Source organism: Melospiza georgiana, chromosome 7 (genome assembly GCF_028018845.1).
Source record: "Melospiza georgiana isolate bMelGeo1 chromosome 7, bMelGeo1.pri, whole genome shotgun sequence".
NCBI lineage: Eukaryota > Metazoa > Chordata > Aves > Passeriformes > Passerellidae > Melospiza > Melospiza georgiana.
This window is the reverse complement of record NC_080436.1, coordinates 18,310,759-18,332,149: the sequence shown is the minus strand read 5'-3', so window position 1 is coordinate 18,332,149 and position 21,391 is coordinate 18,310,759. Positions and strand designations below refer to the sequence as shown.

The 21,391-nt window shown below is 41.6% G+C and overlaps 1 protein-coding gene across 1 annotated transcript in view; it reads right to left on the bottom strand.

Annotated features, from left to right (window-relative positions):
- TTN (titin) overlaps positions 1 to 21,391 on the bottom strand; it is a 235,893-nt gene that overhangs the window by 24,436 nt on the left and 190,066 nt on the right. Inside the window, exons 223-231 of the mRNA XM_058028137.1 lie at positions 4,178 to 21,283; positions 3,558 to 3,854; positions 2,871 to 3,458; positions 2,472 to 2,774; positions 2,049 to 2,345; positions 1,307 to 1,594; positions 922 to 1,221; positions 521 to 823; positions 55 to 360 (exon numbers count right to left, since the gene is read on the bottom strand). Of these exons, the coding sequence (XP_057884120.1) occupies positions 55 to 360; positions 521 to 823; positions 922 to 1,221; positions 1,307 to 1,594; positions 2,049 to 2,345; positions 2,472 to 2,774; positions 2,871 to 3,458; positions 3,558 to 3,854; positions 4,178 to 21,283 (19,788 nt within the window). The remainder of the gene's footprint in view (positions 1 to 54; positions 361 to 520; positions 824 to 921; positions 1,222 to 1,306; positions 1,595 to 2,048; positions 2,346 to 2,471; positions 2,775 to 2,870; positions 3,459 to 3,557; positions 3,855 to 4,177; positions 21,284 to 21,391) is intronic.

Here is a 21,391-nt window from a genome sequence, read left to right as displayed (position 1 = left end):
TTAAAAAAACCCCAAACACACAGGAAAATGATAAATCACAAAGAAATACAGTACCAAGAATATCTTTAGCTTGAAGGGGTTCCATCATTTCAATAGGCTCTCCTTGTCCAGCACAATTCATAGCAGATACACGGAAATAGTAATTAACACTTGGCTGAAGGTGGGATACAACATATTCAGTTGTTCTCACTTCTCCCTTGGTACTGACTACAGTCCATTCTTGCTCTTCACCTTCCCTCTTCTCCACCACATAGTGGGTAATTGGACTTCCTCCATCATAGGCAGGTTTAATCCAGCCAAGGGTAACAGATGTCTTGGTTGTGTCCACAACTTTCAGCTTTGTTGGTGTGCCTGGCTTATCTGTAAATGATAGTTTATGGGGAAAAAAAACACCAATCAGAATCCCACTAATTGTAAGAGGAAGAAAAATCTGCCCTCAATTAGTTGCTATAATCCCAGCCTAACTACTAATTTTCCATTGCTTTCTAACCTATTGGAAGAAATGCACATTGAATCTTACCAACAGGATCTGCAGCTTTGTAGAAGTCAGAAGCCTCAGAGAAGGGACCTGGTCCAGCTGCATTGACGGCACAAACTCGGAAATGATATTCACTATTTTCAGTCAGACCTGTTACTTTCTGTCTGGTGTCCCGAATGGTTTCTTTAGAGACCTTGAACCAACTCAGACTCTTCTTGTCACGTTTCTCCAGAAAATATCCTGATATTTCACTGCCTCCATCAACAGTGGGCCTACTCCAGACAACAGTCATGGAATTCTTGGTTATCTTCGTGACTTCTGGTGTACTAGGTGGTCCAGGTGTGACTGAATAAAAAATCATATGTCAGTAAATCAGAGCTACTTACAAACAGTACACAAAACAATTCAGTTGCATAAGTTATTTTATAGAATTTATTTCTCACCAAATGAATTTTTGGCTATAACGGGCTCAGATTCCAGTGGATCACCAATTCCAAACTTGTTCACACCACGGACACGGAACACATACTCATTTCCTTTGATGAGTTTTGTTGTAGTTATGATGCATCCCTCCAGTTTTTCAGAAATTAAAGACCATACAACCCGACTTGTTTCCCGCTTTTCAACAACGTAGTGTGTTATAGGTGCACCGCCATCATCTGCTGGTGGCTCCCACATTATTGTAATCTTTTCAGCAGTGACTGTCTTAAACTGTATAGGTCCACCTGGGGGTCCTGGCTTGTCTGTGAAGCAGAAGAAAGATGATGTTAAGTATTCACTGCTGAATTATTGTTTAACAGTAAAATGCACGTGCATCTCAAGACTTACCAAGTATCTGTACTCTAATATGGGCTGATGCTGAACCCATGGCATTCTTCAATTTTAATTCATAGGTGCCACTGTCAAGTCGATTTGCATCCTTGATGAGTATAGAAGCAAATTCTGTTGTGCTTTCAAAAGACACTAGTGCACTGGTTAGTACCTCATTGCCATTTTTGAACCATTCAATTGTGGGTATAGGCTTGCCTGAGATGCCTAGTTTTAGCTTAACTGAAGTTCCTGCTTTGTATTTCACCACTTCTGTATATTCTGGTGGCACATCGATTTCAGGTGCACCTTAAGAAAAAGTAAGAATAAGTTAAAAACATGTTTATTGTAGCCCTGTATTTAATAAATTCCCCAAATAATACTGCCTTATTTAATCTAATAGTTAAAGGTATTTGAAAAATACAGATCAAAGTAAGAGCGCATATATAACTTAAATCATAAACTTAGAATAAGTTAGAACTTATCCTATGAAGAAGAGACAGTTACATGTATAAATATAACCACTTGAACCATGGGCAGACTCCTTTTGCTCAGAGAATAAAGATACCAGAAGATTTTAAAAATGGAGATACAGCCAAAGATGCTCCTTACTATCATGCCCAAATGCTCTCAGTCCTGCTTCTTGAATCAATTACTCTAAACTAGCCTTCCATATATTTAAAAGACCATGATTCTACAAAACAGCACAGCCATTGTCCTAGTACACCAAAGTTATATGATTATATCATTGCAAAACACTTACCATATGTATCAACACATGTGATAGGACCCACAACATCTGAGGGATTACTGATGGAACCGACAGCATTCTTTGCAAAGACCCGGAATTCATACTTGGAATTCTGTGTCAGGCCAGATACTGTGAACTGAGTCTCAATAACATTGGTGAAGCTAGCTTTTGTCCATCTGCCATCTGGAAGATCACGTTTTTCTACGATGTATCCAGTGATTTTGCTACCGCCATCAAATGCTGGCTTCTGCCAGGCGAGAGTGATAGAGGTCTTGGAAATATCTGAGGCACGAACGTTTCTTGGTGGTTCTGCAGAAGGAAACAACAATATTGGCAATAATTAACAGCTATTTTGAATATTGTCTTATTGTACAAAACAGATTACTACAGGGGAACAAAACTGCTGGGTTTCATTATTTCATAGAGAGTACATACCACAAGCATCAATTGCAAGGACTGGATCAGAAGGACGACTTGCTTTTCCAATGCCAGCTGCATTTTCTGCATAAACTCTAAATTCATAGATAAGGCCAGCGCTGATCGTGGTGACTTTGAAATGAGTGGTACGAATAAGGGTCTTGTTAGCCTTCTGCCACAAAATGCTATTTCTGTCTTTCATTTCCAGGTGATATCCAGTGATAGCACTGCCACCATTAGTGACTGGTTCATGCCATCCAACAGTAATACTCTCTCGGGTAACATTAGTGACCCATGGTGTAGAAGGAGGGCCCGGTGTAGCTGATGATAGCAAAAGAATTGATTGTTAACAAAACTGTATTTTCAACATGAGAGCACTAAAACATCAATGTATACCATGAGAAGCATGTTACTCACTGTAAGGAAGCTTGACAACCACACACTGGGAGTCTATGTGATCGCTGATGCCAAAGCGGTTCTCAGCTTTGATGCGGAATTGGTACTCTTCTCCTGTTGTGAGCCTCATAACTTTGATAACGGTTCTAGCAACAGTGGCAGACACTTCAGACCAAGCAGCAGTACTTGTTTCTCTTTTCAGTACGATATAGTTGGTAACCTGACTTCCACCATCATAAGCTGGTGGTTGCCATCTGAGTGTTACACTCTCTTCAGTGACATCGCTAAGGACAACAGGACCAACAGGAGGACCGGGTCTATCCAGCACAACAATATTAACAAATGATTTTGTGGTGCCACTTGAGTTTGCAGCAGTAATGTCATATCTGCCAGCATCAGCAGCCACACTTTCTTTAAGGTTAATGATGAGACTTTCTGCAGTGGTTTCTGTGTGAAATCTCATGGTAGGTTTCAGTGCAACACCATCTCTAGACAGCGTCACCTTTGGCACTGGTTTTCCAGAAACTGGAATTTCAACTTTGAGATTTGATCCTGCTCGAACATATACAGTGTTATGAGGGAAGCCCTTCATGTCAATCTCAGGAGATTCTGAAAAAGAAAACATTTCCAAACCATTAAAAGGATGTTCCATCTTTTAAAATATGAATGCAATTGAATGTGACTTTTGTCTCACGTCAGGAAGCATACCTAATTGTTCTTTAACTGTAACGGGGAGCAGCAGTTCCTTAGGATCACTTAAACCAGCTTGGTTTTCGGCAGACACCCTGAAGAAATAGTCAACGTTCTCCTTAAGACCATGGACAACATGATGAGTTGTCTTTACAACTGCACACTTAACCCATTTTTGCTGTCCCTTCTCAAGAGCTTCAAGGAGATAGCTAATAATTCTGCTTCCACCATCATGTTCTGGTTTTAGCCATGAAAGAGAAACACTGTCCTTTGTGACGTTTGTGACTCCTAGCTTTTCTGGTGGGCTGGGTTTTTCTGAGAAAAAAAGTGCAACAGGTTAAACAATATAGAAGATATTGACTTTTAATATTTGCAATTACAAAGGAACACAATCTCCATCAAGAAAATGTGGTTTTAAACCAATTTGTATATTAGAAATATTTTAAGTAAAATCCAAGCAAAATTTAAAATTCAAGCTATTAGTTAGCTCTTTTTTATTTGCAAAACCACAGACGTACCTACAAAAATTATTTATTTTACTGTATGTAGATTTAAAGCTTTTGACGTTATTTTGAAGTAAACACTTTAAAACACATATTATTTTAAGTATTAACAAATTTTTTCTTAGTAAAACATACCTGTTATTTTTGTTCCCTCTTTGGTCTCAGAAGGCACTCCAACACCATATTCATTTTCTCCGGAGACACGGAAGTAGTAAATGCCACCTTCTTGCAAACCAGTCACTTTGTAGGACAGGCGATGACAGTTGTTTGTCACAGTGACCCACGCCTTTTTGCTAGCTTCTCGTTTTTCAATTACATAGTTCTTTACAGGTGCTCCACCATCATTTTCAGGTACATCCCAAGATAACACAGCAGATTCTTTAGTTATGTCTTTTGTTGCAATATTAGATGGTGGGCCAGGTGTATCAAGAACTTTGACCATTAAAGTCAAGGCGGTAGTGTTCAGGATGTTTTGCAACGTTAATGTATATTTTCCAGAATCATTTCTTGTTGCTTTTTCAATAGTAAGAGATGTACAATTACTTGAAGTGTCAATGCTTGCACGTGTACGGAGATCAGTGTCTGGTTTGTTCCATGTTACATTTGGGACTGGTTTGCCTCTGAAAGGAACAGTCATTGTGAACGATCCACCAGCCTTTACAATTAAAGTCTTCCGCATTTCACTGTCGATTTCAAAGGCAGGTTCTTCCTCTCTTTCTTTAGCCACCTGAGGTTCTGAGACATCACTTGGTTCACTGACACCCATTTTGTTAATGGATTTCACTCTAAAAACATACTCAGAGCCCGACGTTAATCCAGTTATGGTATATTCTGTGCCTCTTAAATTCTGAATAGCTGTTGTCCAGTCAGTTTCATCAGTTTTCTTGTATTCAACAGTGTACCCTGTTACTGGAGCACCTCCATCAAACAGTGGCTTTGTCCAACCAATTGTGATATTTGACCTTGTAGAATCCATAATCTTAGGTTTAGATGGGGGTGATGGCAAGAAGATTGGATCTTCTGCCTTAATCAATGGTGTGGTTTCACTTGGGAGACTGAGGCCAGCAGCATTTTCTGCATAAACCCGGAATTCATATTCACATCCCTCACGGAGACCCGATGATTTCACTCTTAAATCATAAACTGGCTTTTTGTTTACACGAATCCATCTTAGGCTGGTTTTCTCACGCCTTTCAATTACATAGCCTGAGATCTCACTGCCTCCATCAGACTCAGGTCTTGCCCAGCACAGAGTTATCGAATCTTTGCTCACACTGGTGATCTCTAAAGATGTAGGTGGGCTTGGAACTGTAAATGGGTCTAGGGCTTTGACAGCAACACTTTCTAGAGGCTCACCAACGCCATACTTGTTAACTCCCATGACTCTGAAAATATATTCATTACCTTTGAGTAATTTTGTCACTTTACAAGATGTTGTTTTAAGCTCTCCTTCACAAAGTGTCCATGCAATTCTGCTGGTCTCACGTTTTTCTACAATATAATGATCAATATCTGCACCACCATTTTCTTGAGGGGGTCCCCATGACAAATGGCACTTTTCAGCAGTAAGGCCATTTATTTCTAATGGACCTGCAGGTGGGCCAGGTCTATCAAGTACTTTGCAATTAATTGCCAAAGATTTTGTTCCTGCAACATTCTGTAGTGTTAGTACATACTGTCCTGAATCCCCTCGGATACAGTCCTTAATGGTTATTGCGGTAGTGAAATCTGTTGACACTATTTCAACTCTAGCTTTCCCTTCGAGCTCCTTGCCATCTTTTGTCCATGAAATCACGGGTATTGGCCGTCCTGCAACATCAGCATTGACTTTAAACACTTCTCCAGCTTTCACAACTACAACATCCCTGAATTTGGCATCCATCATAATTCTTGGAGCCTCTACATCATCTTTTACGGTCACAGGTCCAGTTGATTCAGATGGCTGACTGAAGAGTCCAGCAGCATTCTTTGCAATCACATGGAATTCATAACGCTGGTCTTCTGTAAGTCCACCTACATCAAAGTATGTTTCTTGCACATTAGTAAAATTACATTTTAGCCAACGACCATCTGGTAGTTCTCGGCGTTCAATAATATATCCTGTTACTTTAGCTCCACCATCGTATTCTGGTTTAGTCCACTTCAATGAGACAGATGTTCTTGTAATATTAGTAACTTCTGGTTGACCAGGAGGATCACATGGATCTCTTGCAGCAACTGGTTCACATGCTTTGCTGCATTTGCCTATTCCAGCAATGTTTTCTGCATACACACGATATTCATACATGAGTCCTTCATCAAGACCTGTAACTTTCATTTGTGTATCAGTTATGAGGCTCTTGTTGACTTTTGTCCAAAGAATGCTGCTTCTTTCTTTATGCTCCAAATGGTATCCTAGTACTACGCTGCCTCCATCATTAACTGGTACCTGCCAAGTTACAATCATGAAAGACTTGGTTGCATGTGCCACACGAGGTGTTCCTGGAGGACCTGGAGGCTTAAATGGATACTCTGCCACAACAGAAGGAGAATTGGTATAAGTGCTCTTCCCATAGCGGTTTTCTGCACAAACACGGAACTGATATTCAGATCCAGTGACAAGCCGAGATACTTTAATTGATGTTCTTGCAACTGCTGCAGATACGACCTCCCATGTTGTTGTGGTAGTATCTCTCTTCTCCACAATGTAATTGCTAATGTGACATCCGCCATCATATGCTGGAGGTTTCCAAGACAGAGTTACACTATCAGCACTAACTTCATCAATTTTAACATCAGTTGGTGGCCCTGGTCTGTCAAGGACAACTACAGTTAGAGAAACTGTTGTTGTTCCAGCAGTATTTGAAAGATGTAATTCATACTGTCCCAGATCTTCATTTGTAGCTTCCTTGATGGACAGTGAAGTTAAAGACTTTGATGTTTGAACATTTACTCTGGTTGTCTGTTTTAAGGGATTCCCATCTTTCTTCCAGCTAACAGTGGGAAGAGGTCGCCCTCTGAATGGAATGTCAATCTTAAGATCATCTCCAGCTTTCACTGTGAATGTGTTAAAAAGAAGCTCAACAGATGGCTGGATTTCAATATCTTTTGCAATGACTGGGACACCAAGTTCTCTTGGATCACTTTTTCCTTTTTCATTAACAGCAATCACCCTGAAGCTGTACTCTTCCCCCATACTTAAGCCTGTTACTGTGGCTTCCAGTGTTTTCACCTGGGTACATGCACTCCATTTTACACTTCCTTTAGTCTGCATTTCTACTATATAACCAGTAATTTTGCTACCACCATCACTCTCTGGCTTTTCCCATTTAATTGATGCAGAATTGCGAGTCACGTCAACAAGAACGACCTTTGAAGGTGGAGAAGGTGGTTCAGACACCTTAACTGGATCAGCAATTTCTGCTGGTAAACCAGCCCCATATTCATTTACAGCCAGAACACGGAAATAATAACTACATCCTTCTTGTAGCTGAGTAATCTTGAAGGAATTCTTAGTACAGTTGCTTGTAACTGTGGCATATGCCTTTCTTGTAGATTCTCGCTTTTCAACTACGTAGTTGGTAATTTTAGCTCCGCCGTCAATAAGTGGTGCTTCCCAGGCTAAAGTTACAAAATCTTTTTTCACTTCTCTGATTGTCAGGTTTAGAGGTGCACTAGGTGTATCAAGCACTCTGACATTAACAAAAGCAGATTTTTTGCCACTGTTGTTCTCTAATGTAAGATTATATCTACCACTATCAAATCTATTGACATTGTCAATGACCAGCATTGTGTAGGAACTGGTGACTTCAATCTGAGCTCGCTCACTAATTGTTCCTTCTGCTTTCTCCCATTTAACTTCAGGTTCTGGTCTTCCTTTGATGGTGACAAACAGGCGTAAAGTACCACTAGCACGTACAGTGACTACTTTTCTGAGATCTGCATCAAGTTCAATTTCAGGAGGTTCAGTCTTGTCCTCTGCTAAGACTGCACCAGGTATAGTTGCAGGTTCTCCTACTCCTTCTGAGTTGATGGCACAGATGCGGAAGTTATACTCCTGGTTCTCCTTCAGTTTTGTCACGGTGAACTGCTTTGCTTGTAGGCCTGTTGGTGGGGTGCAGGTAGTCCATTCATCAGCAGCAGCTTCTTTTACTTCCACTACATATCCTTTAACAGGAGCGCCACCATCATAAATGGGCTTACTCCAGGCCAGGGAAACTGATGACCTGGAAGTGTCTGTAACCTTTGGATTGGTAGGCGGACCTGGTGGATATAATACATCACAAGCACGATAGAAAATGGATGGCTCACTGGGTTCCCCTACCCCTGCAGCATTTTCAGCAGACACTCTAAACTCATAGAAATGCCCATCAGTTAGACCTGTTACTCTGAATCGCAAGTCTGTCAGCCTTTTCTTATTGCATTTGGTCCACCGGATACCATCCTTGTCTCGTTTTTCAAGGATGTAACCTTCAATTTCAGCTCCTCCATTGTCTTCTGGGCGACCCCATGTTACCACCATAGAATCTTTTGTGATTGCTGAAACTTCAGGTGTTGAAGGAGGACCAGGGGGCTTGTATGGATTACGAGCCACAACTGGTTCAGATTCCAAGGGCTCTCCAACTCCATATTTATTCACTGCCATTACACGGAAAATGTATTCATTGCCTGGAAGAAGTTTGGTTACTTTGTGATTTAGAGCCTGCACATCTGTTGCTACTTGCGTCCATGAAAGCCTACTTGTCTCTCTCTTCTCAATGATATAATGTGAGATACTAGAACCACCGTCATGTGAAGGTGGAGACCATGACAAGTAGCATTTTTCTGCAGTGACACCTGTAACGTTCAAAGGTCCTTCTGGAGGTCCTGGTCTGTCAAGCACTTTCACAGTGATTGGTATAGATTTGGTGCCACCAACATTTTTGAGGTTAAGGGTATAGTGACCTCCATCTACTCTTATACAGTCTTTGACAGTGAGACTTGTTTTCTCAATGGTAGATTTAATTTCCATTCTTGCAGTTGTTTCTTCAAGGTCTTTACCATCTTTTGACCATGTAATGTCAGGAATAGGTTTGCCATGGATATCAGCTTCAAGAATAAAGGTTTCTCCAGCATGAACAACAATGACATCTCTGTATTTAGGATCCAATGAAGCTCCTGGTGCTTCAATTTCATCTCTGGCAGTAATAGGCCCTGTACTTTCAGATGGTTCACTCAAGCAACCTGCTGCATTTCTTGCAATTACTCGGAATTCATATCGTTGGTTTTCGACAAGACCACTTACTGTAAATTCTGTTTCCAATACATTTGTAAAGCTGGCTTTCATCCAGCGACCGTCTGGTAGTTCTTTCTTTTCCACAATATAACCAGTTATTTTGCTTCCACCATCATATTCTGGCTTTTTCCACTTCAGTGTGATATTATTTCTTGTAACAACAATGGCCTCTGGGCGGCCAGGTGGGTCACAAGGATCTCGGGCAACATACAGTTCTGATACTTTGCTGACTTTTCCAATGCCAACAATGTTTTCAGCAGAAACTCTGAACTCATATTCAAGACCTTCTTCAAGGCCGTCTGTTTTATATTTGGTGTCCACAATAAGTGACTTGTTCTGCTTTGTCCAAAGAATGCTGTTCTTATCTTTACGTTCAAGATGGTAGCCAAGAATTTTGCTTCCTCCATCGTTAACTGGTTCATGCCATTGTACAATCATGTGGTCTTTGGAGGATGCTGTAACAAATGGGGTTCCAGGTGGTCCAGGCACCTTGTAGGGGTATTGCACAACAACTGATTTAGAAGCCAAAGGAGAGCTCTTCCCATATCTATTTTCAGCAGAAATCCTGAACTGGTATTCAGTACCTGTTTTAAGCTTTGTTGCTTTGATGGTTGTTCTTGCAACAGTTGCTGACACAATGTTCCATGTGGTAGTGCTTGTGTCACGCTTTTCTACTATATAGTTGCTTATCTGGCAGCCACCAGTATAATCAGGTGGTTCCCATGATAAAACAACAAAGTCTGCACTAATTTCATCGAAGCGGACGGGTCCTCGTGGTGGGCCAGGCTTTTCTAGTACAATTATGCTCAGGTGCTCTGTTGCTGTACCTGCTGCATTTGTTGCTGTTACTGTATATTTACCAAAGTCTTCCCTGTTGCTTTCTTTAATATGTAAAATAGTTGATGTTGTCGTATTCTCAATATTTAATCTGGTTGTCTGTTTCAGTGGCTGCTCATCTTTTGTCCAAGTAATAGTAGGTTTGGGTCTACCTATAAATGGTACTTCTACCTTCAGATCTTCTCCAGCTTGTACACTGTATGTATTAAACATCAGTTTGAAACTTGGCTCAATAGTCAGGTCTTTAGCTATCACAGGAATTCCAAGTGCCCTGGGATCACTTTTGCCTTTTTCATTGTAGGCAATCACACGGAATTGATATTCCTGTCCTGGACTCAAACCAGACACCTCTGCATTACATGTTTTGGTCTCACTCACGACACTCCACTTTTCTGTTCCTTTAGGCAACATTTCAACAAGATATCCCAAAATTCTGCTACCTCCATCATGTTCAGGTTTTTCCCACATAAGTGATGCACTTCTCTGAGTGACATCAGTGAGTGTTACTTTCCCAGGAGGCAGAGGTGGCTCTGAGGCTTTGATAGCATCCCTGGTTTCAACTGGAACACCAATTCCATATTCATTTTCAGCCATAACTCTGAAGTAATAAATTGCTCCTTCTGTAAGATTTTCAACTTTAAAACTTGTCTTGGCACACTTAGCACTTACATTTGCAAATGCCTTCCTGGTTGACTCACGCTTGTCTATTACATAGTTCTTGACCTTTGCACCACCATCAATAATCGGTGGCTCCCAAGATAATACAGCAGAATCCTTCTTTATATCCTTTACCACTAAGTTTTGTGGGGGTCCCGGCGTGTCCAAGACTTTCACTGTAACAAATGCAGATTTAGAACCACTGCTGTTCTCCAGCTTGAGAATATACTTTCCAGCATCATTTCTATCACAGTTGTCAATTGAAAGTTGTGTGTAGTTTATGCCTTTATCAATCTGAACTTTTTCTGTGAATTCACCTTCTTCTCGGGACCATGTGATGTCAGGTGTTGGTCGTCCCCTGAATGGTATGTGAATCCTAGCAGACCCACCAGCTCTAACCACTATCCCTTTCCTTAGCTCTGAATCAATATCAAGCTCTGGAGCTTCAAGTTTGTCTTCTGGTTTAATAGTACCAGGAACTGATGCAGGCTCTCCCACACCAATTTTGTTGAGAGCACACACTCGTAGTTTGTATTCTTGATGTTCAGTAAGCTTTTTGATCTCAAATCGAGTGGCACGTATGCCCATCTGTGGAGTAACAAGCGACCATTCATCTTCATCTGCTTTACAGATTTCAACAAGGTATCCCTGGATTTCACAACCACCATCATAAATAGGTTTACTCCAACCGAGTGTAACTGAACTTTTGGTGGTATCCACAACATGGGCGTTTGTAGGTGGGCCAGGCTTGAACATCGGGTCACAAGCTTTGAAGTAGGGAGAAACTTGGCTTGGCTCCCCAACTCCAGCAGCATTTTCAGCAGAAACTCTGAATTCATATTCATGATCCTCTGTTAAACCTGTAACTCTTAATCGCAAATCTGTAATGCGGCGTTTATTGCATTTTATCCATCTGATGCCTGCTCGGTCTCGCTTTTCTACAATGTAACCTACGATTTCACTACCTCCATCACTGTCTGGCCGGGTCCAGCACACAGTCATAGAATCCTTCGTGATGTTGGTAATTTCCAAGGCCTTTGGTGGTCCAGGAACCACAAATGGATTTTTCATCATTACTGGCACAGATTCTAATGGCTCACCAACCCCATATTTGTTAACTGCCATGATACGGAAGACGTATTCATTTCCTTCCAAGAGTTTTGTTACTTTCAGCATTGTAGGTAAAACTTCTGAAGCAACCACAGTCCACGCCAGGCGACTAGTTTCTCTCTTCTCTACAATGTAATGAGAAATATCACTGCCACCATCATGAAGAGGAGGACCCCATGCCAGTGCACATTTTTCAGCTGTAACTCCTGTCACTTGGACTGGGCCCTCTGGAGGTCCTGGTCTGTCCAAGACTTTTACATTTACTGTTACTGTCTTTGTTCCTGCAACATTAGAGGCTTCTAGAATGTACTGTCCACCATCAACTCTAATAGCATCTTTTACAATTATTAATGCACTGAAATCGGTGTTCTTTATTTCATATCTAGCAGTGTCCTCAAGCTCTTTATCTCCTTTGTACCACTTAATGGTTGGTAGTGGCTTTCCATGGACATCAGCCTCAAGTCTGAATGTCTCACCAGCATTTACAACAATAGTGTCTTTGTACTTCGGATCCATTGAAATTCGTGGAAGTTCAACTTCATCCCTTGCTGTTATTGGTCCTGTACTGTCAGAAGGTTTGCTTATTGCACCTGCAGCATTCTTTGCAATTACTCTAAATTCATATCTTTGGTCTTCAGTAAGTCCTGTAACAGTGAACTGAGTTTCAATGATATTTGTGAAGCTCGCTTTCATCCAGCGACCATCTGGTAAGTCACGTTTCTCTACAATATAACCAGTAACCTTGCTTCCACCATCATATTCTGGTTTGGTCCACTGTAGAGTAATAGAGCTTCTTTTTATTATTATAGCTTCTGGGCGACCTGGAGGATCGCATGGATCTCGAGCTACATAGCACTCAGAAACTTTACTTGTTCTGCCTACACCAACAATGTTTTCTGCAGAAACTCGAAACTCATACTCAATTCCTTCTTCAAGGTTATTTGTCTTAAAACTTGTGTCCTGAATGATAGTCTTGTTTACTTTAGTCCATAGGATGCTGTTTTTCTCCTTTCTCTCAAGATGGTAACCCAACACTTTACTGCCACCATCATTTACTGGTTCGTGCCATTGTACAACCATGGAGTCTTTTGTAACTGTTGTCACAAACGGTGTCCCAGGAGGTCCTGGTTCCTTGTAGGGATACTGTGCTACGACCGGTGCAGATTCCAATGCAAAACTCTGCCCATACCTGTTCTCAGCAAATATTCTGAACTGGTATTCTGAACCAGTTTTCAGTTTAGTCACCTTCAGTGTAGTTCTTGCAACAGTAGCTGAAACTGTTTCCCATACAGTGGTTGTTGTATCTCTCTTGTGCACAATATAGTTGGTGATTTGGCAGCCGCCTGTGTACACTGGGGGATTCCATGACAGGGTAATACTTTCTGCACTTATTTCATCAAACTTCACAGGTCCAACTGGAGGGTCAGGTTTGTCTAGAGTAATAATTTGAACAGAGGCAGACTTTTGCCCAACAACATTAGCCACAGTGATTTCATAAGTGCCACTGTCTTCTTTGCTAGTTTCCTTAAGGGTCAATACAGTGAGGTCAGTTGAATCACTGACATTGACTCTTGTTGTCTGCTTCAATGGCTGCCCATCTTTAACCCAGGTAACAGTTGGCTTAGGTCGACCTGCAATTGGTATTTCTACTTTTAGGTCCTGTCCCACCTGAACACTGTAACTGTGGAAAGCAGGTCTTACATCAGGTTCAATCACCAGGTCTTTGGCAACTATTGGAACTGCAAGTGCTCGAGGATCACTCTTACCCTTTTCATTGACAGCCATTACTCTGAAAAGATATTCTTCCCCTTGAGTTAGATTAGTAACAACTGCTTCAAGTGTTTTAACACGAGCACACTCTGACCACTTCTCACTACCCTTTGCTTGCATTTCAACAATATATTGTATGATTTTGCTACCACCATCATGTTCAGGTTTTGCCCAGCTAAGTGAGACACTGTTTCTTGTGACATCCTCCACTGTTATTTTCCCAGGAGGCTGTGGAACTTCAGCAACTTTAATTGGGTCACTGGTCTCTGCAGGGAGGCCAATTCCATATTCATTCTCAGCAGAGATTCTGAAGAAGTAATAGCAGCCCTCCTGAAGTTGATCTACTTTCCATGAAGTCTTGTGGCAGTTTGTTACAACAGCTGCATATGCCTTTCTTGTTGCTTCACGCTTTTCAATAATGAAATTCTTTATTTTTGCTCCACCATCCAAGAGAGGAGGCTCCCATGAAAGTGAAACAGAGTCTTTAGTGATCTCTCTGATTTTTAAATTAACAGGTGCACTTGGGGTATCCAGTACTCTTACACTGACAAATGCAGACTTTGTTCCGCTGCTGTTTTCCAAGGTCAGAGTATATTTTCCGCTATCAAATCTGTTAACATTATCTAGAACAAGGGAAGTAAAGCTACTAGTGGTATCAATAATAGCTGCTTCTCTGATGTCACCTTCCACTTTACCCCATTTTACTTCAGGTGTTGGACGACCTCTGATGGGAACAAACAGTCTTAAGGAACCTCCTGCTCTCACATTTACAATCTTCCTTAATTCCATGTCAAGGTCAAGGTCTGGTGCCTCCATCTTCTCTTCGACAACAACAGAACCAGGAACATCTGCATGCTCTCCAACTCCTACTTTATTAACTGCACATATGCGGAATTTGTATTCGTGTTTTTCCACTAATTTTTCTACTTCCATGTGAGTATTCTTAATTCCAGTTGGAGGGGTACAAATTGACCATTCACCATCACTTACATCACATTTTTCCACAATGTATCCCTGAATTTCAGAGCCACCGTCATATATAGGTTTACCCCATGAAAGAAAAACTGAAGATCTTGTGACATCCGTAACTTTAGGATTATTGGGTGGACCTGGCTTGTAAATAGGATCACATGCTTTGTAGTAAGTAGAAGGTGGACTTGGTTCACTAAGACCAGCAGCATTTTCAGCTGAAACTCTGTACTCATAATCATGATTTTCTATAAGACCAGTCACTCTGTATCGCAGTTCACTTATCAGGCGTTTGTTACATCTTGTCCAGCGAATGCCTTCCTTATCTCGTTTTTCAAGGACGTAGCCAAGGATTTCACTGCCACCATCTGAGGCTGGTCTTTCCCATACAACTATCATAGAATCCTTGGTAACTGCTGTGACTTCTGGAGCCTTTGGAGGAAGTGGCACAACAAATGGGTTCTTTGCGACTACTGGGTCAGACTCAAGAGGTTCACCAACACCATATTTATTTACTGCCATGATGCGGAAAACATACTCATTTCCTTCTAGAAGTTTTGTAACTTTGCAGTTCAGGGTTTGCACATTTGAGTCAACAATAGTCCACACCAAGCGACTGGTTTCTCTTTTTTCTACAACGTAGTGTGAAATATCGCTACCACCATCTTGTAGTGGAGGTTTCCATGACAGTGTGCATTTTTCAGCTGTAACACCTGTAAACTCAACAGGTCCTTCTGGAGGTCCAGGTCTATCAAGAACTTTGACATTAACAGGAACCTTCTTTTCACCTGCAACATTCTTTGCCAGTAGTACATACTGCCCACTGTCAACTCTCGTTGCTTCCTTCACACTGAGGCTTGTTGCAAAATCAGTAGTTTTTATTTCCATATGAGCAGTGCTTGTCAGCTCACGATCACCTTTTAACCACTGAATGGAAGGTATTGGTTTGCCATGAACATCAGCATCAAGCTTGAATGACTCACCAGCATGCACTACAATAGTGTCTCTGAATTTTGGATCCATACTTATCTGAGGTGGTTCTACCTCATCTCTTGCTGTAATTGCCCCTGAACTCTCAGATGGTTCACTGAAAACACCTGCAGCATTTCGTGCGATAACACGAAACTCGTATCTCTGGTTTTCGACTAGACCAGTTACTTCAAACTGAGTATCAATGACATTTGTAAAGCTTGCTTTCATCCAACGGCCATCAGGTAATTCCTTCTTTTCAACAACATAACCTGTGATTTTACTTCCACCATCATATATAGGCTTCTTCCACTGGAGTGTTACTGAGCTTCTTGTGACAATTACAGGTTCTGGACGACCCGGAGGGTCACATGGGTCACGTGCAGTATAGCACTCAGATGCTCTACTTGCCTTTCCAATTCCCACTATGTTTTCTGCAGAGACTCTGAATTCATATTCAAGACCTTCCTCAAGGCCAGTTGTCTTAAATTTGGTATCCGGAAGAGGTGTTTTGTTCAGTTTAGCCCACAGAATGCTGTTTCTTTCTTTGCGCTCCAAGTGATAACCAATGATCCTGCTACCGCCATCGTTGACTGGTTCGTGCCATTGTACCACCATGCTGTCTTTTGTGGTATTTGTTACAAAAGGAGTTCCAGGTGGACCAGGAACTTTAAATGGGTATTGGGCTACTATTGACTCTGAGGTGAGATACGTACTCTTCCCATATCTGTTCTCAGCTGCAATTCTGAACTGATATTCACAGCCAGTCTTTAAACGACATGCTTTTATAGTTGTTCTAGCAACAGTAGCTGACACAATATGCCAAGTCGTGGTGGAAGTGTCTCTTCTTTCTACAATGTAATTATTGATAGAGCTACCACCATCATACTTGGGTGGTTCCCAGGAAATGGTAATACTATCTGCTGTGACTTCATCTACTTTTACTGGTCCAGTTGGAGGTCCTGGTTTGTCAAGGACAACAATATTTAGTGTCTCAGTTGCTTCACCAGCAGAGTTTGTAAGTTTAACTAAATATGATCCCACATCTTCTCTGCATGCTTCTTTTATTGTTAACACTGTGTTGTTTTCTGAGCTTTCTGCATTTACTCTTGTAGTCTGCTTCAGTGCCACATTGTCTTTATGCCAAGACACTGCCGGTTTGGGTCGACCAACAAAAGGAACATCAACCTTTAAGTCCTCTCCTGCTAGAACACTGAAAGTGGTAAACAGCAGTTTGAAAGCTGGGGGGATCACAAGATCTTTTGCAACCACTGGTATACCCAGCTGGCGAGGATCACTGATACCTTTCTCATTCTGAGCTGAAACACGGAAGGTATATTCTTCACCTTGGATCAGTCCTGTGATGGTCGCTTCAGTAACTTTCACGGTAGCACAGGTTGACCACTTTTCACTGCCTTTGCTTTGCATTTCTACAATATAGCCCAGAATTCTGCTACCACCATCATGTTCAGGTTTTTCCCAAGATAAGGTTACACTATTTCTTGTCACATCCAACAAAGTTATTTTCCCTGGTGGAAGTGGTCTTTCTGACACTTTTATGGATTCTGAAGTTTCAACTGGAAGGCCTATTCCATACTCATTTTCAGCAAGGACTCTGAAGTAGTAGTTGCAGCCTTCTTGCAGTGAATCAACTTTCCAGCTGGTCTTGTGGCAATTGGCATTAACAGTTGAATAAGCTTTTCTTGTTGATTCACGCTTTTCAACGATGTAATTTTTTATTTTAGAGCCACCATCTATGAGAGGAGGCTCCCATGTGAGTGTAACTGAAGATTTTGTAACTTCCTTTATTTTCAAATCTTGAGGTGCCCCTGGAGTATCAAGAACTCTGACGTTCACAAAAGCTGTTTTACTACCTGAGCTGTTTTCAATTGTCAGTATGTATTTTCCACTATCAAATCTATTTACATTTTCAACAATAAGTAAAGTATAGGAGCTTGTTGATTCAATGCTTGCTCTATCCAAAGATTCCCCATGTTCTCTTGTCCATTTAACTTCAGGTGCTGGTCTTCCTTTAATTGGGACAAAGAGTCTCAGAGTACAGCAAGCTCTAATAGTTACAACTTTACGTAGCTCTGCATCAAGTTCAATCTCTGGAGGTAGCATTCTTTCTTCAGCTTTTGGAGTGCCAGGAACAAGAGCAGGTTCGCCAAGACCCTCAGAGTTCATAGCATATATCCGTATTTTGTACTCTTGGTTTTCTTTCAAGTCAGTGATGGTAAAAGAAGTGGCCTTTAGACCCATTGGTGGAGTTACAATCTTCCACTCATCTTCTTCAGGTAGAGCAATCTCAACCATGTAACCTGTGATCTCTGAACCACCATCATATATTGGTTTGTTCCATGCTATTGTAATAGAAGACTTGCTGCTATCCAAAACACGAGGATTACCTGGGGGACCAGGCTTAAACACAGTATCACAGGCTTTATAGAATGGACTGGTTGGGCTTGGCTCACTGACACCAGCAGCGTTTTCTGCCATGACTCTGTATTCATATTCATGGCCTTCTGTCAGTCCAGACACTTTAAAACGTAAGTCAGTAACAACCTTTTTGTTACATTTCACCCACCGTAGACCGGTCTTGTCTCGACGTTCCACAATATAGTTAGTTATTGGGCTCCCACCATCAGAATCAGGATGGCCCCAACAGACAACCATAGAATCCTTTGTAATTGCTGTAACTTCAGGTGTTTTAGGTGGATCAGGTGGAACATATGGATTTACTGCAAGAATGGGCTCTGATTCCAGAGGCTCACCAACTCCGTATTTGTTAACAGCCATGACTCGGAACACGTACTCATTGCCCTTCAACAGTTTAGTAACCTTCAGTTTAGTCACTGGAACTTCTGCGCCTACAGATGTCCACGCCAATCTACTTGTTTCACGTTTTTCAACCACATAATGGTCAATCTTTGCTCCTCCATCATCCAGCGGGGGTAGCCACGACAGCACACATTTTTCTGCAGTGACTTCAGACACAGCCAAAGGCCCTTCTGGGGGACCAGGTCTATCAAGAACTTTAACATTGAAGATATGCTTGGCAAAGCCACCAGGGTTTGTTGCAGTAAGTGTGTAAGCACCACCATCTCTTCTTGAGGAATCTTTATTGGTGAGAGTGGTAGAGAAATCTGCTATTTTTATTTCTAATTTTGCTGTGTCCTCAAGTTCTTTTTCTCCCTTTGTCCATGTCATAGTTGGTGGAGGGCGACCTGAAACATCAGCCTCAAGTCTAAAAACTTCACCTGCTTTCAGCACTATGGTGTCCTTGTATTTAGCATCCACCTTTATCCTTGGTGCTTCAATGTCATCTCTACAAGTGATTGCATCTGATGGCTCTGAGGGCTGACTAACAGCTCCACCAGCATTCCTAGCAATGACACGGAACTCATAGGCAGCATCTTCTGTTAAACCACTGACAGTGAATTCAGTCTCCAGTATATTGCTGAAATTAGCCTTCAGCCAACGGCCATTAGGAAGGTCTCTTTTTTCAACAGTGTAGCCAGTTATCTTAAAACCTCCATTATATTCTGGTTTAGTCCACTTCAGTGTAACTGCATGTCTTGTAATGTTCAGAGGTATCGGCTTACCAGGTGGATCTATTGGGTCCAGGGCAAACACAGGCTCAGATGGCTTGCTTGGCTTACTCTTCCCAGCCAGGTTTTCTGCTATAACACGGAATTCATATGCAATGCCATCGGTAAGTCCAGATGATTTGAAGATATTTCCTGACACCAACATTTTACTTACAGTCTGCCAAACAATGCTGTTTCTCTCTTTTCTTTCAATGTGATATCCCAGTATTGGGCTTCCACCATCACTAACTGGCTCATTCCAGCTAATGGTCATGGTTTCTTTGGTGACTGCAATCACCTGAGGAGTGCCAGGAGGCCCAGGTACCTTAAATGGGTAGTTGGCAACTACAGACTCTGAAGTAATGGCTGGACCAACTCCATATCTGTTTTGAGCTTTAACGCGGAACTGATACTCAACTCCAGTAGTGAGACGAATGGCTTTAAATGTAGTGCGTATCACTGTAGTTGCCAATTCAGTCCACGTGGTACTGTCAGTCTGACGCATTTCTACAACGTAGTTACTTATTGGTACGCCACCATCATTCAAAGGAGGCTCCCATGAGAATGTTAGGAAATCACATGAAATTTCTTCAAATTTGATTGGTCCAGTAGGTGGTCCAGGTATGTCATGAACCTGAACTGTGATTACTTCACTAACTTCTCCAACAATATTTTTAGCTGACAGTGGATATTGACCACTATCACTTCGAATACATTCATTGATGGTCAGTATGGTTGCAGTTGCTGTATTTTCATAATTTACCCTTTGTGTTTGCTTAAGTATTTGGTCTTCTTTCTTCCAAGTCACAGTAGGCCTTGGACGACCAAGTACAGGGATTTCAATCTTGATATTGTCACCAGCTTTGGCAATGACTGTTTTCTGGTAAAGAGCACGGAGGTCAAACTCTGGTAGCATTGTTTGCTCCTTGATAATAACTGGTCTGCTTTCCCTTGGGGCACTTCTTCCAGCACTGTTAACTGCCATAACCTGGAAAGTATACTCTTCATTTTCAGTTAGATTCTTTACTACACAATCCAGCGTTTTTACAGTGGTGATGTGTGCCCACTGGTTGGTTCCTTTTCTCTGTGCTTCAATTACATACCCAGTGATCTTGCTGCCACCATCGTGTTCTGGTTTTGGCCAAGCTAAGCTAACTGAATTCCGTGTTACATCCATAATATTAAGGCTCTCAGGTGGGGATGGGGCCTCAGAAGCTTTTACTGGTTCTGTAGTTTCAGCTGGCTCACCAATACCATACTCATTTTCAGCTAGTACTCTGAAATAGTATTCACACCCCTCCGCCAAATTAGGAACCTTGAAGGAACACTTCTGGCAGTTGGTTGTGACTGTTGAATATGCCTTCCGAGTTGATTCGCGTTTCTCAACGATGTAGTTGGTTATACGTGAACCTCCATCTACCAGAGGCATATCCCATTGGAGGGTGATGCTGTCTTTAGTTATTTCTCTAGGCTTAAGGTTTATTGGTGGACCTGGTGTATCCAAGACTTTTACATTTACAAAGCCAGTCTTCTTACCAGCAGCATTTTCAAGAGTCATTACATATTTTCCTGCATCATATCTGGTGCACTCTGTGACAATCAAGAGTGTAAAAGAGTCGGTATTTTCAATACTGGCACGTCCTTTGAGTGAAACATCATCTTTTGTCCATGTAACTTCTGGTGTTGGACGCCCTTTAATTGGTACAAAAATCCGAATAGTGCATCCAGCTCTAACAACAAGTGTTCTTCTTAGCTCAGCATCCAGTTCAAAGTCAGGAATCTCTTCTCGGTCAACGATTTCCACACTTGGAATTATTGCCGCTTCACCAACACCTGCAGCATTCATGGCAGAGATTCTGAAATTATACTTGGCCCCGGTCTGCAGAGGAGCTACAACAAACTGAGTGATTCTTAAAGCAGTCCCTATTGTGTCTTTCACCCATTCATCTTCTCCTTCTTTTTGATGCTCTACTATATAGCCAGTGATTTCAAGACCACCATCATAGTGAGGCTTGTTCCAGGCTAAAGATGCACTTGTCTTTGTGGTATCAGTCACTCTTGGATTTGCAGGTGGACCTGGTGGGTCTGAAAAGCAAATAAAAGATAAAACATTACATTACAGCAGAAGTCATTTATATGCTCTCTGAATGTGTTCCCTACCCATCCCACCCAGCCCCAAAAAGAAAAAGCATG